General features: G+C 36.0%; 1 protein-coding gene across 4 annotated transcripts in view; it reads right to left on the reverse strand.

Annotated features, from left to right (window-relative positions):
• Positions 1-7,914: 7,914 nt before the first annotated feature.
• LOC123323018 (WD repeat-containing protein 47) overlaps positions 7,915-16,961 on the reverse strand; it is a 186,291-nt gene continuing 177,244 nt past the window's right edge. For 3 of the 4 annotated variants that reach the window (XM_044911201.1, XM_044911198.1, XM_044911200.1), the window contains exons 7-9: positions 15,567-15,891; positions 11,904-12,282; positions 7,915-8,533 (exon numbers count right to left, since the gene is read on the reverse strand). In XM_044911201.1, coding sequence (XP_044767136.1) covers positions 8,388-8,533; positions 11,904-12,282; positions 15,567-15,891 — 850 coding nt within the window. In that variant the 3' untranslated portion in view covers positions 7,915-8,387. The remainder of the gene's footprint in view (positions 8,534-11,903; positions 12,283-15,566; positions 15,892-16,961) is intronic. The other variant, XM_044911199.1, reaches the window with a different exon arrangement.

A 16,961-nucleotide genomic window follows, 5' to 3' on the forward strand; every position in this document is an offset into this window, starting at 1 on the left:
ATCTTCTATTGCATTTTTTACCTCTTCTAAATCATTAATAATTATCAGAAACAGTAGGACCCCCAAAATACCACCCTGAGGGACACCAAATTCGTCCGACAACCACGCAGAAAAGTGCGTCACATTGCTTTTTGTTATCTTGACCCGCTGCCACCGCTCTGACAGATACGAAGCAAGCCAGGCAAGAGTAGAGCCAACTATACCATACTGTTCAAGTTTACGTAACAAGAACTCCCTATTTACGCAATCAAATGCTTTTGATAGATCTATGAAAAGACCTGCTACAAGTTTATTCTCTTCTAGAAATTTCAGGATGTTAGCAGCAAATTGAAAGATTGCTGTTTGCACTGACCTCCCCTCAAATAGCCATGCTGAGAAAGACTTAAAAGATTACTGTTGTTAAAATAATCTATAATACGCTTGGCCATAGCTAACTCAAAGATTTTGGAGAAGCTATTTAAGAGACTTATGGGTCTATAATTCTCAAATTCATCTGGGTCCCCTGATTTAAAAATTGGTATTATCGTGGCTAGTTTGAGTTGGTCGGGAAATATGCCAAACCTCAGCAGTGAATTGTTCAGAATGCAGCACAAAACATCGCTGATAGAATCTACACTAAGCTTAACTATACATATAGGAATTTCATCTCTACCACTACTCATTTTATTCTTCAACTTATTTCCTAATTCTTTGATTTCTGATGATGTAAAGGGTCTAACATACATGGAAGTATTTGTATTAACATTGCAAGAAAAGTTACAAACTATATTTTTCTGAATCATGTTAGGAATTATTCTCCTTAGAAAGTTGTTATATGATTCTGAGATACAGTCAGGAGATCCACTTAATTGGCATTCTTCCTCATTGGAAAATTTTCCTTAAATTTGATTACAAACATTCCACATTGTTTTGTTCTTATTATAAGATGTTAAAATTTTTTTATTATAATATTCCTTTTTCAGTTCAATTAGCATATCATCATATTTCCTTTTTTCTTTTTTGTACAATGATTTATATAGTTCATCATTATTACTTAAAGTGAATAACATGTCTAAAGTTTTTTTACACTGCATCAATTCTGGATTATCATTAAAAATTTCTTTGGTCTTTTGTTTTCTCAAAATAATCGTTTTCCTAGGGAAATGTTTCTCAAAAATACTCAAAAACATCATCGAGAAACAATCCCATTGTTTATTGACAAAATGAGGTTCGACCTCATAAATACTTCCCCAGTTGTGTCCTCCTAGTTCCTCTAAGAAGTCCAGTTTTGCCTGATTTCTTATTTGTCTAGTTTTACTTATTTTATTGACTTCAATATTGAACAATATTTTCTGTGCACTGTGATCAGCGTTGTTATAAACAACATAAAGGTTTTTTCAGCATAGCGCCTAAGCGATTGAATTTTTTTTAATGAAACTCAAAATTAAGATAGCTCAATCATTAAGCTATTTCATGAATTGATTACTAGTTTTTAAACTTTTCTCATTTACTCTTTATTTTCCTTCAAAGTGTGATCGCCTTTTACCCCGCATATTGGGTAAAGTCGATGATCTATTCCAAAATTCAAAAGCATAAAAGAATCTACTTTATTCTCCCATCAAAAGGTAAAGTCGATCAACATACCTCAAAAAACACCAAATAAAATTTTTTTTCAATTTTAGTATAACGAATTTCTAAAAAATAGAGAAAAAATGCTTATTCATGTAGTCTTTTTCTTACAGCCATGTGTTGCTATATCTTCAAAAACTTAACAAATAACTAAGATCTTCTGAAACTTTTTTAGTGTTTTTACTGCTAATCTCTGAAACAAAATCAATTAAAAAATTGAAAGAACTAAGAATAATGCTAATAATAGAAAAATATGGGAACAAAAGGTAATTATAAATTCTTTATTATACATCAAATATAACATTCTAAGGGTAAGGGCCAGCAAATTGCTTACCGGCATGACATCTCTAAATGATTTTTTTTTGTCTAACCACCGCCACTGCCCTCTGAAAAAATATTTTTCATAATTTTTCATTCTCCGGAGTCGAAACTTTTTTTGTTAGTGTCGGGGCATCTAAAAAAATAAACGAAATTATTATAGACATAAAATGTCTCTCTCACTAAATAGGGAATCGCCATATGCTTTTGCTGACTAGTTGACTCTAGATCTAGATCAAAATGCAAACGTCCCGTTTTACGCGCTATTATATTTTTACAGATGATAACCGATCGGGAAGGCCAGTTTCTGTGTAAGTCCCGAAAATATCGATGCAGTCCATGACATGATTCTATCAGACCGTCGAATTGGGCTGAAACGGATATCTGAAGCACTGGATATTTTATACGAACGCGTTCATCATATAGTCAATTTAGACATGAGATAAATTGCTGCAAAATGGATTCCCTAATGTTTGAATGTTGACCAAAAGCGTGCAAGGATAGAAGCATCGCGTTCGATCTGTGCCCGATTTGAAAACAATGTAGACTTCTTAAACCGAATTGTTACTATGGATGAGATGAGACTTGGGTACATTTCTACGATCCAGAAACAAAGCAACAATCGATGGAATGGCGACACTCTAGTTCCCCAAGACCTAAGAAGTTTCGTGTCCAAAAATCTGCTGGAAAAGATCTTGCTTCAATTTTTTTGGATTGCTATGCAGTAATCATAATTGATTTTTAATGAGGGTGCATGCAACCGGAAATTACTACTCGACATTACTGACCACTCTACGGGAAACAATTAAAGAGAAAAGACGCGGAAAGCTATCGAAAGGTGTTTTGTTTTTGCAGGACAACGCCCCTGCAGTCTGCACACAAATTTCATGTTGCCATGCAAAGAATTCATAATTTAGGGTTTCAATTACAAGAACACCCCCCTTATTCACCATATTTGGCTCCATCCGACTATCATCTCTTTCCTCAACTGAAAAAAAGTTTAAAAGGTCATAAATTTTTTTCCAACGAGAAGGTAAAAAAAGCTGTGGAGGTCTAGTTTGCAGAGCAAGAAGAAAAATTTTTTTTGAAAAGTCTAGAGACGTTGCAGGTTCGCTCTAATGAATGTATCCAATTAAGAGGAAAATATGTTGAGTGATAAAATATTTTGACATTGAAATTTTGTTTGGTTCCATAGTAGGCTTAGAATTTTTCAATATATCCTACTATATGCTGATGGGGTAACTTAGGACGAAATATGAACCTACTGTTTTGTAGGTTCTGACCATTTTGTAGATGTCCGAATTTACCCTACACAAGAACCATTTTTTATAAAAATCTATATATATATATATATATCATTATCGGCAAAAGAAATATTAACGTCAAATTTGGCCAGAACGTAGTCTATACCTCAGTTTAGAACGGCAAATGGTTACCTATTTTAATCTATTTCATCAGTGCTGAAGGGTTTGTACTGGTTATAAATGGGGATATGCATGAATTTGCATTAATTTTTATTTATTAATACTCATCTGTACGAGAAATAAACACCACAACTACAACGAATTTTCTTTTTAATTTGAAGTTTGTCAACATAGTGAACATAATTACAAGGATACACATGTGTTCGGTTACCCATTATGAGATGGCACTGCCGTTAAATTTGATTTTACATCGAATTGTCCGAAATTTCCCGTACTGTCCGAAGTTACCCCAATTTACCGGTACTGGTCCAGTTTTCCATCAATCTAGCTATCTGCCCCTCCGGGTTTTTCATCTCCAGTAGCCATTTCAGAGCCGCAAGATCAGTCTTGATGAGAAACTCCCTTCCGTAGAAGTACTTGTAGAAGTGATTTACTGCCTTGACTATCGCTAGAAGTTCTTTCCTGGTAACGCAGTAATTTCTTTCACAAATTGATTTTAATAAGAAAAGATGATTTCTGAATGTGAAGGAACAAATCCTTTAATCCAATAGCATTAATAACAATTCCCCGACTCAATACATCCAAAAAACTGTCAGTTACATATTTTGAATATAAGGACGTTTCAGCCGGATACTCCATTGGAATATCTGCTACTAAATTAGTTTTTTACTGTGCAGCACTAACGACAGTGAAAACCATGGTCCAAGTTTGCATAAATAACATATGCCACCATGACAGAGTCTACAAAACAAAACAGTCAAGAAGGGACATTGGATGTCTGACGGAATACTTGAAAGAGAATTGAGGAACGACAAAAGTGACAATAGGAAAAAAATGGTCTATTAAATAATAACCAATACTTATTTCTGCCCATACATTAACCGAAAATTGTTCTAGAAAATGGGTTTCGGTTATGGCATAGCAGTTTTCTTCCGCCAAAGATTGTTATGGAAATTTTGAATAGCATTCCGATTGAAATTTGCTTCGTCTGTGAACAAAATTGTAATGCCTATAATATGGTATATCGGTATAACAAGAAATCAAGCAAAATACGCCAAACAATTTGATGACAAATAATCATAGTTCCAAATTCTAGCCTACGCCTCCTCAATTTCAGGAGTCTGACGCTTCGAGGTCCACCTTTCGGAGAAACCTTCTTGAAACAACCTGTTTCCCCGGCGATAAATATTGAATTTGAAATTGAAAGATGCGGCTAACTGGTAAGGTAGGATATATTTCCTGATGAATGAGTCTGGCTTCTATTGCATTACCGTCGGCGAAGCCGTATAAAGTAATGCATTGCCGCCATTTCCACATTCATGTAATTCACCATATTCTCTGATACTCAGAAAAACAGCGAAAAACCAAAATAACTTCAATAACACTTTTTTCGACACGAGGTCTGAGAGCTCGTGCCAGTGTTAATGGTACGATTTTAAAATTCAAATTATATTGAAAATTTGAAAAACACTTTCAGGATATTGTTTAGTACTGTTTTGCAACTTTTGTCGTCATGAACACTGAAGATATTTTTGCTGTTATGAATTTGTTATCTTCATTTGCCGACAGTGAAGATGAGCTCGAATATTTAGCTGTTATATCTTAACAGAAGGACACTACGAAATAAGAAAAATTTCTTACAGACGTTGTTCACAAGAGGACTGAATGATGCTGAGTAACAAATAAAAGACTTTTGTATTTTACTTATCTGTTCAAAAATAAATGAATTGAAAAAATTAATCATTTGAAGTCGCGCACTTACTAGTTACAAGATTTGAAAACATGATCAGGATTATCTTAATTCTTCAACCGCTTCATTTATAGAAATTATTTCTTGATTAATTTTGAAAATGAGTAGGTACTAAAACATTTTCCATTTTTTATTTCAAAAAGGGCAAACTGGCCCACAACAAACAAGGCAAAAAGACATCGAACCCATAGATTTCTTTTCTATCTATGATCGATCAGTTCAAATTTCGGTTTCGTATGTTCTGTTGGAGCTGCACTAGATGTGCTCCTTGACAGCACGGAAATAATATTCAAGGGGACTCAGTGCAGAACCACAGAACACACCCATCTTGACTTACTTTATGTGCAGAACTAGTTTTACCAATAGAAAACGCTTTAGTCAACAGCTATTGTTGTCCACAGATCACAGAAACAAGTTTCTGTGATTACGGCAATGTAAATAATTGGGCATTGTTTATAATGCCCGGACAATTTAAAAAGTACCCAAAAGAATAATATGACAAAATGTTAAATTATGTTGCAAAGATTACATTGCCCGGTCATTATGTATATCGCTAAAAGTTAAGTGGGCAATTTATAAATCATTTTCATTCATTTTTCTTCTAAAAAATAACAAATTTTTACATAGGTACCTAAATGACATAGTAACAAACAAAAAGTAACAAATAAAATTTCACATGCTCACAAACAAACCGGTGGCGTACAGGACAGACTGCTCAATAGAAACTCTGTCTCAGCTGACCGAAGTCATTCAGAGTACTCCGAATAACAAAGATTAATCTGATTTAACCTAAAAATTTCAATTGATGGCCGTGCATGTTTGATCGGATATGAATAAATCAGTTTCGACTTATTGTAGTAATTTATATATGGATAGTTCCACCTAAATTATTTTCAACTAGCCTTGAGAAAGGAGAAACTTGAGGTCCGAAACGTCGGCGTTGTTAAAAAGCGTTTATTTATTGAAATCCAATTAATTACCTGATATATGACTTTCGTCCAGTTGCAGGAAAGTGTATTATTAAAATTTACTACTTCATTAAAATCTTTATCCTCCATTTTCCCCTTCAAAAATGACAGTTTTAAATTTTGATAGAGCATCAAATCTTAATGGACTTTCCTGCAACTGGGCCTTTGTTTTCAATAAATTGTTTCCACTCTTCCCTGCTTGCCGCTAACGCCCTGGCCTCTTCTACGCTCTTTCCTCTTCTTTGAATCTCAATTTCAACGACCTTATTCCAACTTTGTCTTGGTCTCCCTCTTATTCTCCTTATTTTGTCCTCTCTCTCCTCCCATATCTGTCTTGTAGGTCTTTGTTCTTCCATTCTTTGCAAGTGCCCCCACCATCCCATTCGTCTTTTTCAAATATATCCTCCAATGCCTCTATTACCAACTTACCCCTAACATCATAATTCCTCTATCTAACCAACCTTGTTATCCCCTTCACACAAAATTTCATCTCCATTGCCTGTAATTTGCTTCTGATCCTTTGCGTTGTAACTCAAGTTTCACATCCATAAGTTAGTACCGGTCTAAAAAGAGTCTAATACACTGTCATCTTGGTCTTTTTCTCTATTTCTTTTCTCCTCAAAAATTTTTTATTGAGCGCAAAATATAATTTATTTCCTTTTTCTATTCTTTTCTCTATATCCTTATCCTGATTTCCACTGTTATCGATATCTACTCCCAAATATGTGAAATGATTAACCTTTTCAATGTGTTCCCCATCAATTGTTATCTGCACATCCTCATCCTCCTCCCTTTTCGCTATCACCATAACCTTTGTCTTCTTTTTGACAAGATATATACAAGTGATGAAGTTAAATTCGAAATGGCAACCCTGCTGAGGATGCAAGACACAAGACTCCCCAAAATTGCTCTGCATGGCGAATTCACAGAGGGAGCCAGTAATCCAGGAAGCCAGTATAAGCGGTTCAAGGATTTACTGCATCAATCCCTAAAATCAGTTAATGCCAATCATAACTGGGAACAACTAGCGTTAGGCAGATCACAGTGGAAGTCTTTGGTCCCTATAATGGAGACTCGAGAAGAATACAGCGGTGGCCAGATCTGGTTGGTAACTATCCATGCTCGGAGTACGGAAGGATCTTTAGGTCACGGACGTCACGGTTCACCAAATTCGACTTCGTCTCGTCATCCAATTAATGGCGGTACCGAGCAACGAGGACAGAGATATCCAACCTCAGTCATCTCGATAACTCATTCATTGCTGTATCCCGTTACCGAGTATAAATAAACAAAAAGATAAAAAATAATTTCTTAGGGCTACTTGCTTCCTTTACTGTCATATTAACGGCCGGTTTCATAATCGAACCTAAAGTCGCTTTAATTTTAAAGCTTCCTTTAACCCTACTAAAGGCCGGATTCATAATCAAACCTAAAGCCCCTTCAATTTTAAAGCTTCCTTTAACCCTAATAAAAATGACAGTACAGGAATCTTCAAGCTTGAAGTGACGCTAACGGCCGGTTTCATAATCAAACCTAAAGTCACTTTAATTTTAAAGCTTCCTTTAACCCTACTAAAAATGACACTAAAGGAAGCTTTAAGCAAAGTGACTTCAAATTTGATTTTGAAACCAGACGTAAATACGATTATGAAACTAGACGTTCGTAGGGTTAAAGGAAGCTTTAAAATTAAAGCGACTTTAGGTTTGATTATAAAACCGGCCGTAAGTCTCATTTATTAATCATGTTTTCTTGTCAAGATAACTCTGCAGAACGAATCTGTCAAATTTGTATTGGAACGGTTATTTGTTTATACAATCATATTTTTTGAATAAATAAGAAAACAATAAACTTGTCACTATTTTTATTTATTAACTATATCAAATAAAAATAAAAAAATGTCGTAACATGAAAACAAGATGTAATTATCGTAATAAGTTCATTATTCTCAATTAGTGTATAAATTAAGCAACATTAATAAATTTTAAATATTTATACAAAGCTTGTAGAGTCGAAAAATATATTTACATATTAAGAATATAATTTCGTCCACTGCTGAAGCGAAAATCTACACATTCCATTGGATGCTTAACATGTCAAAATTGCCACGAAGAATTTAAAACATATCATCAGTGACTAATGACATTGCTAAAACAGAGATCCAATCGGACTTCTTCCTTTGTGTTACATGACATAACATTTTTGAGCGAAACTGTCAGCATTGAAGTTATTCAACTCGATGAAAATGATATCTGAAATGATTCGAGTATTGGTTAGTTCAGACTTATCGATTAACAAATAAATTGTCGAATGGAGATACCCTTACACGGGCGGTAAAGCCCATAGGGTGGCTGTTTTGTCGGCAGACGTCGACAAAAATGAAAACTCAGATGGATGCCAGCGACTGCATATTACTTTGTCCTGATGTTGGGCCACTACTACACTAGGAAGCGGCAGGGTCAGATCTCCTGTAACAGAAATAGAGGCATTTAGCCGTGGAAGGATACGTCTTATTGTAAAGGGTGTATTGTGTTAAGAGGTCAATAGATTTCGTGACATATTCATTGAGCAGAATTGAAAAGTGAACCATCAATTTCATAGCATTTTTCGAGATCTAAATGTGCAATCGGAAGAAATATCGAACAAGGCATGGAAAAATCGTTTTCTAATTGTTTTCAGAGTGAAATGGTATAGAGACAATTTCTGATAATTTTTTTTTCATTTCACTTCCTACCTTTCCGGCAACGGCAAAATATATCTTCATATTCATTTCAATCAATTTTATTTTACCACGAGGAAATTTAAAATCCGCATCAAGCCAGATGATGCAGCAAAGGATGTGCAATTCAGTTCAGATGCTAATAGAAGGATGATGGCGTAGAAGATGGCAATGTCAACTTCACCGACAGAACTCGTTCCATTAGCAGTGGCGAAGCAACGACAATGGGTAAAGTTTAAAGAAGATCATTCAATATATCTTCAACTTTTGTGGGAAAACGTTGCCTTTCTAATGAATAAGTCACAGGAAGTGCTGCTTTTGCTAGTTAGACGTGTTAATGGATGAGAATGAAATTATTCAAATTTATTGCACGGCCAATTTTATGTGAGCCACGCCAATGCGCGATGGCGTGACGTAGCGTACGGCGCTACACCGAAAAAATGTAAGTGGGGATTCTATGAAGAAAATTAAGGTGGTTATTTGGTATATAATTTTTTGAAAAAAAAAAAAACACCCTTCCGAAGATTAACAAGAAAAATCGTTCTTTTTCTATTTTCCCTGAGCTAAAGACACGAAACTTGGTAAATATCATTTGTCATTGAAATAACACATGCCAGAATTTTTTCAACAATGAAGTATGCTCAGAAAGGGTCGAAGTAGTAAAATTTTTTCAAAAACCTTTTTTCGGGTGAAAATTTTTCTTTAAAAAAAATTGCTGAAAAGCCCATTTCATATATGTCCTAACTTTTTTATTTCTGCAACTTAAGCATTTACGAAATGCAGTGCATTTTCAAAAAAGATGAGCTAACGCGAGTGTATTATACCTTAATATGTGTCTAGTAGTTTGAAAAATTCCAACATGAACATGTATAATTTCTTTGACGGATGATATTTACCAAGTTGTGTCTATAGCTCAATAAAAGTACAGGGTGAATAAAAAAGAAAAACAATTTTTTTTGTTTATATTCGGAAGGGTGTAATTTTTCCGGAGGGAGGTTTTTGAAACAATTTCATACCAAATACCCACTTTAATTTTCCTCAAAAATCACCTTTTTCATTTATTCCGTGTCATTCAGATACACCCTGTATATCTTTGGTGCCAACCAATGATATTTCATGTCTGCCAACTTTACACCATTCTAATTACTAGGAAATTATTGTGTGGCCAACCCACTGCTTTTATGAAATTGAAGGACTAAAGGTCCTTGACAATAATATTATTTTAAAGATGTATTCAAGTATGACAACGACAATACATTATTCTTGGAAATCCAATGTACAGGGTGGGCACAATTGGTGATACCTGAACTAAAACTTTTTAACCCAATGAGTCAGGTGAAAATGAATGTACCATTCGGGTCTTTCAATTTTGGTCATTATCTCTGTTTCTGTTTGAGCTAGGATGTTAAAATAAAAACATTTTACGGACACTTTGTTGATAGCTATCCAGTGGCATATTATGATTTTTTCCAACAGGTATATTTGCTGAGCTACAACATAAAGATGTGTTTTTTCTTATGAAAACAGTGGTTTAAAATGACTTAGAAAGACTGAGGATGATGTATCAAATATTTCTGAAACAGCAAAAAAAAATGGCGATTCTTTCTAAGTCATTTCAAACTACTTTTTTCATAAGAAAAAACATAACTTTATGTTATATCTCAGCAAATAAACCTGTAGGAAAAAAACATAGTACGCCACTGGATAGCTATCAAAAAAGTGCCTGTATAATGTTTTCATTTCAACATCCTAGCACAAACAGAAACGAAGATAATGATCAATGTTGAAATCGCCCAAATTTTAATTTTGATCTATAACTCAAAAAAAAGAACCTTGCTGGTTTACTGATGGCTCCAGAACCAGTCAGGGATCTGGAGCCGGAGTCTACAGTGGGAGACCGCTGAATGAACTCAGTGCCGGTCTGGGAAAGTCTGCGACAGCATTTCAGGCAGAAATCTTCGCCATTGATCTATGCGCCAGCCATTTGCTTAACATTGGTTGGGCGGGTAGGTCAATAAAAATCCTAAAGGATAGTCAAGCTGCGATTAAATCTCTCGCAGCAGACAAATGCAACTCGGCACAGGTATTTGAATGCAGATCTAAACTCTCCAAATTGGGTTCAAACAGACTGCAACTGATTTGGGTACCTGGATACTCTGGCTTCAGAGGCAACGATGTATCGGATGCTCTAGCCAGAGAAGGCGCAACATCAGCGCTTATTGGCCCGAAACCTAGTATAGGAATTTCAAATTCCTTAATCAGGGACCGGAACAACAGCTGGATAAGGCAGAAGGTCGTGGAGTACTGGCGCAACCGTCCTGGACAGCGTCACTCGCATAGGCCTATTTCAGTGCCTCCCAGCCCATACACCAGTCGCTGGCTAGGATTTTCTAGAACAAATCTGAGATCTATAATGGCGGCTTTCACAGGACATTGTAGACTCAGAGCCCATCTTGAAAAGTTAAGCATCGTCAATAACCCGCTCTGCAGACTCTGCTTAGAGGAGGACGAAACGATTGAGCATGTCCTCTGTGACTGCCCGGCGGCAGACAGGGTCAGACATGGAGTATTTGGTTCTCCGAAGATGATCCGTACTTGGAGTATCTGGTTCTCCGACATCATCACCTTTTTGGACAGGATGGGACTGGAGGAAGAGATCTAGCTCTACGAGCTTGCCTGTGTGCTACAATAGACCTCTTGGTCGCAGTGACAGGTTTGGTTTATCCGTCCAACACACCCAGTGGTCAGTAATCAGTAAATAACTCAAAAACAAAAGAACATAGAGGAATGCAGTGGATGGCATTATTAGTTTCTCGAAAAAAGATGACATGAATGGTATATTCATTCCTCTATCTCGTTGAGTTAAGAAGTTGTAGTTCAGGTATCTCCAATTTTGCCCACCCTGTACATCGATTTAATTAGTGGAACATAAACTTCAAAAGTGCGAGGTGGAGTGTTTTATCGTGTGTAATTGTAGGAAACTCAAATTTTTAAATCAGACGTACTTCAATCAATTTCTCAACACACTCGAGGGTGCTGATTGCTGTTTTACCTTTCTGCTTCCAAACTTCTATTTGATGCATAACATATTCACAATGTTATATATGTCAATAACTCACCCTGAAGATCAGTAAGCACCAATTTGTTGTCATATCCGGCTGTCAAGAGATAATATGCCGATGGAGAAAATCTTATGGACCTTATATCGGCCGAATGGGGCTTGAAGCACTGGATGTTTCTTCCTCCCCTTATATCGTACAAAACGCATGAACTGTCCTCATGACCAGAAACGAGGAGTCTGCCAGATGGATCGACGCATAAACTGGCTACCGGTGAGCCCTGCCTGGTTCCAGGAACTGTGCACGGGGTGACCATGTTCACGCATCCTCGTGTTCGAAGATCCCAGAATCTCACAGTTTTGTCATGGGATCCACTGACGAACATCGCACCGCCCCATGTGTAAAGGGATAGTATATGGCCAGTGTGTCCACTCAAAGCCTGAAATAGATGCAAGTGTAAAACAGAAATTCAAATATATACATATGAACATGATATACAGAATGTGATATTCAAAAGTATGTATTTCTAATAACAAGCAAATGAAATAAATTTCACAAAAACTTTAGAATTGGATTTTGGTGACTGTAACATATTGTACCCATAAAGCACGAATACCATATAAGGCAGGACACCTTGAATATTGTCGAGTACCTATCCGAACGAGAGGGGGCATTTTGTATCTAGAAGAGTGTACATTTCCAAAATCAGACTTTTTTAGCGTGACGAATGGGAGTTGGAGGGCATCAAACTTGCAAAACCTGCAAACTTGGTAAAAAGCATAGAAAGACTGACATTGCCGGAAGGAGACTACTCTTGATATAGAAAGCTCTACTTCTCTGAGCTCGTCAAAAGTTGAAACCATAGAAATATTGAGAAAAAGGGTTTTTGATCATTTTCTATTATTTATATTGATACAAACCTAATGATGTTATATATTTTTGAAATCAGTAAAAATTAAGCTTTCAAAAAATTGCACAGAAATCTAGTGTTCTATAATAGCTTCGTAATTAAATATCCTGCTGAAAAGGTGTGCACGTCTCTGGATTCTACGTAAAAATTATAGAGCTCTATCATCAATATTAGGGGAGATATAAACTTATATCGATATCGCCATTTTTCCAATTTTCGCTTATAACTCGAAAACAAAAGAAGGTGGCCACAAATGACTACTACTCTTGTTAGTTTCTTCGAAAAAGGGAACAAGATGAGGTATCAGATTTTGTCTATCTTCTCTGGTTCAAAAGCTGTAGTGCTAAAACATCAAAATTTGCCACCCTGTACAAGTGACGTCGTTTTTATTGAAGGTTTGACCCTCCCACACATTTTCGTCACGCTTAAATTGTCAGATTAAGAGAATGTATACATTTCAACATGTAATTAACCACATATATCTTAATCTGACATGCTCGACAATGATAAATTTTTTACTATCCAGACAGGCTGTCCTAGACAATTCCCCCTATAGACAGGTGTAATTTTTGGTAGAGGTATTATACAGGGTCGAAGCTATCTCCCTTTATATCAATCTGACACGCTCGTGTAAATCCTGAATTTTCCTCTAGGGTAATTTCTGTTAATTCGACAACACTGGAACAGACCAATAAGATACGGAATTCTATATCCACACATTAGAGAAAATTGTTCCTGTTTGTTTTTATCTTGAAACATAGGTATATGGAATGGGAAAATGAACATTTGTTGTTGCCAGAGACTGGAGTGACAAAGTTGCTTAGTGTCGCCCATCACAATTGACTCGCACATTGCTGTCACATCAATTTTCAATGCGAAAATGTGGAAAAGTATACTCCGTTTATTTCAGCACTCGGTTAGCCATGAAATAATTTTCTCAAGTTTCTGTAACTAGAACGGAGTAAGGTTGGCATTCATGAAATGTCGTTAATGTCATAACGCCGTTGCCGCGTTGCCACAACTAATATCAATTGATATTACAAAAATGACGAAAGTGATTTGAAAAGAGAGAAGAGAGGGTTTCAAGAAGTGCCATTTAGAATTCAGGTCCGCTCATTCAAATAGTGAGGAACCCCGATATTTCCAATATCTGCAATATATCAGACGGTACCAAACATATTCAATCTAAGTGAATAATTCATATAATGTTTCATCTGAATCTAAACGACTTATATATTGTAGCTGAATATTTCCACAATCAGAAAGTTTGTGAACGAAAAGAATTTAATTCTATTGGGAGACACAAAAAAGTGGTGGCATTTGAGAATTTTATTTTAGGGTGAACGAATGCGAAAAGTTACTACAGGATTTTCGATGAATGCTATCGTAAAATAAGTTGCAGAAAATTAATTTTTCTATTTTTCATTTGATTTGTGCTATACATTGTTATTGTTTTAAGGAATCAATAATAATAATTATTATATCAAAGTATTGAAAATAACCAGCCATAAATACGAGTCAGTTGTCCTGTTGTTTTTGAGATCTACAACTGATGTAAAGTCTTCAACCTTTAGCCAAATAAGATAACCAACAATAACACCCCTCAAGCTACAGCATATTATGTGTAAATCATTCAATTTTCTTCTTTGGCAAAAATAAATATCTTTCAAAATTGATCTCCTTTCCATGCAAATAACTAGATTTGATATGCATTCAATCAGTATGTATAAACGTCAATTATGTTCGTCACATATTTTCGACTTCATCTGTGATCCGACATTGGGATAAAATAAGTAATTACTGAGACTTTTACGTAGAACAGACAGCATAGCGCTGATTTAAAACCAACCAAAATGTTAATGACAAGCGTCATAACCCCACATTTTCGTATTATACAGAGTGGAATGTGTCAAATTTCCATGGCCAACCGAGTGCTGAAATAAAAGTGAATGGAGTATATATAAATTTATCCACGCCTTAGTGTCTCGCTAAATGGAAAAACATCGAATGTGTGGACGACAACAAAAGCGTTCGTATCCCTGCAATGGTCATTCCATCTTCCAAGGTTCTTGTCAAATGTGATCACCACATTTGATAATAATTAAGTCTATGGTGATCAGAAAACTTTGATGGTCATTATTGACTCAAAGAGCCAGATTGTGAAAATGTTTTTAAGAGAGCCCTTCTGAAATCAGAATTTTCGTAAGTGAGTATACAAAATGCGATATGTTCAAAAAAAATTTTTTTTCGATCAATCTTAGTTAAAAGGCTGCTATATTTTTGATAATAATAATGATAATCATGCAGAAGTCATGCAGAAGGCGGTACTCCTGGGAACGGCGAGAATTGTACGCAAGTACATGGGGAATGCAGAGGAACACAGTCTGCTTCGACAGGAAGTGCGGGTGGATCAAGAATCCAACCGACAGCCAGAAGCCGACGAGCGGCCCAAACCCGACCACCACCACGAGCCCGAAAGCCTGGAAAGGGCTCCAACAGAGCTTAATCCTTTTGATATCTGAGATAAGTGAATGTTCCTCTGGGGAGGAGTGTGAAAGCCGCAAGACTAAAGTCATAATAATTTATTTGCAGAAACTATAAATACATACTCCACAAATAAAGAATATTCCCACAAAAGCTTAGCTTGTCTGTCGGGTGAACCCTTTAAATTTTTCCGCAACTATTCATTCATTTGAACCCGTTGTAATACGATTAGACACGATAGTCAACGAAATAATGTATGGGATTTCGAATTCCAGAAATTTTTTTGTAAAATGGCCTTAACAAAGAGTCTCGTCATCTTGAAGTATTACCTGAAAAGGCGTTCCTGTCGCACAATCCGTCACGTAGATCTTGCAGTCGCCGGCGCCTCCGCTTATCAATAAACTAGACTTATTTGACGTGTCTTCCAAGAAGCACAAATCTCTGATGGTCCCGTCGTGCATCGACAATTCTATCTCGTCGCCTTCCAGCTTCGAGGTGTCCCCGTTGAACCGCATCAATTTCACCGTTTTATCGTTGGAACCAGTCGCCATCAGATCGCCCATGGGAGACCAAGCCAGGCAGTAGATTGATCCTTTGTGGTGTTTGGTGATTTTGAATAACACGGTTGGCTGGTAGGCTTCATGTTCTTCTCTACTGAAAATAGTCAAATTTCTAATTGGTATATTCATTCATTTGATGCTGGTCAGATTATGTAAATTGAAAAAAGAGCAATTTTCCATCATATGCTCATGAGGATTCCTCGATGCGAATGAATGCTCATACTAGAGAACTTGATAACTTGGATATTACAGAGTGAGTTAAAAGCTACGCACAAAATTCATATCTTCGGTATTAACTTTTTTGTAGAATAATACTCGAACAGGACATTTTAAATTACGTAGCATTTCATGTATAATTGTCATGCGCCGTCTGCGAAGAATGAAGAATGAAATTATAAAAAAAGGGTTGATGAGACAACATCAAAAACCTAATCATCCTAAGCAACATAAGGTCTATTCTATTCATTTCTGGCACAAAGAGTTAGGCTTGCCAATAAAAAATCCATTACTCCTTCACCCCCTCGTCCGTGGTGCAAGAAAAACTCCTCAATTGTACATAAAAATATTTTTTTATTCATGAGTCATACATCGTATAACAATTATTGATCTCTTTGATCATTTTTCTACAAAATAGTAAATACCGAAGATATTAATACCGTGCGTAATTTTTTAGGTACTAACTATGTGTATAAGATATACAGGGTGTTTCACGAGTTTTTGCCAAAGGCTAAATTCTGGCAATTTTCCGGCCGTGTTCCAAAAGGCGAAAGTTACAGGAATTGGAATTTTAAAACGTCTGAAGGATTCTTCTGATCCTATAATAGTAGTTATCGTCTATTAGTAGTTCCTTTCAAAATTATAGAAAGGCAAATTTTTTTTAGGAATTAATTGTTTCAGGAAAAATAAAAATTGCTGGGATCAGGTTCTGAGCCTCACCAATTTCACTGAAGCAGGTTTCAATGATAAAAACAGGAACAGCATCTGTGAATTTTATTTGCAGTATATGACACAGTATGGAAAGATGGTTCGGAAAACATGCTGTCAGGTACAAGGTTTCGTGCTTTTGTTGATAATAGTAGTAATTTCAAAACTTTGAACAATGGTTTACTGCAAGGATCAGTTTCAGTACCTCTTTTCAATTTATATTTGTGTGATATCCCTACT

Source organism: Coccinella septempunctata, chromosome 1 (assembly GCF_907165205.1).
Source record: "Coccinella septempunctata chromosome 1, icCocSept1.1, whole genome shotgun sequence".
NCBI lineage: Eukaryota > Metazoa > Arthropoda > Insecta > Coleoptera > Coccinellidae > Coccinella > Coccinella septempunctata.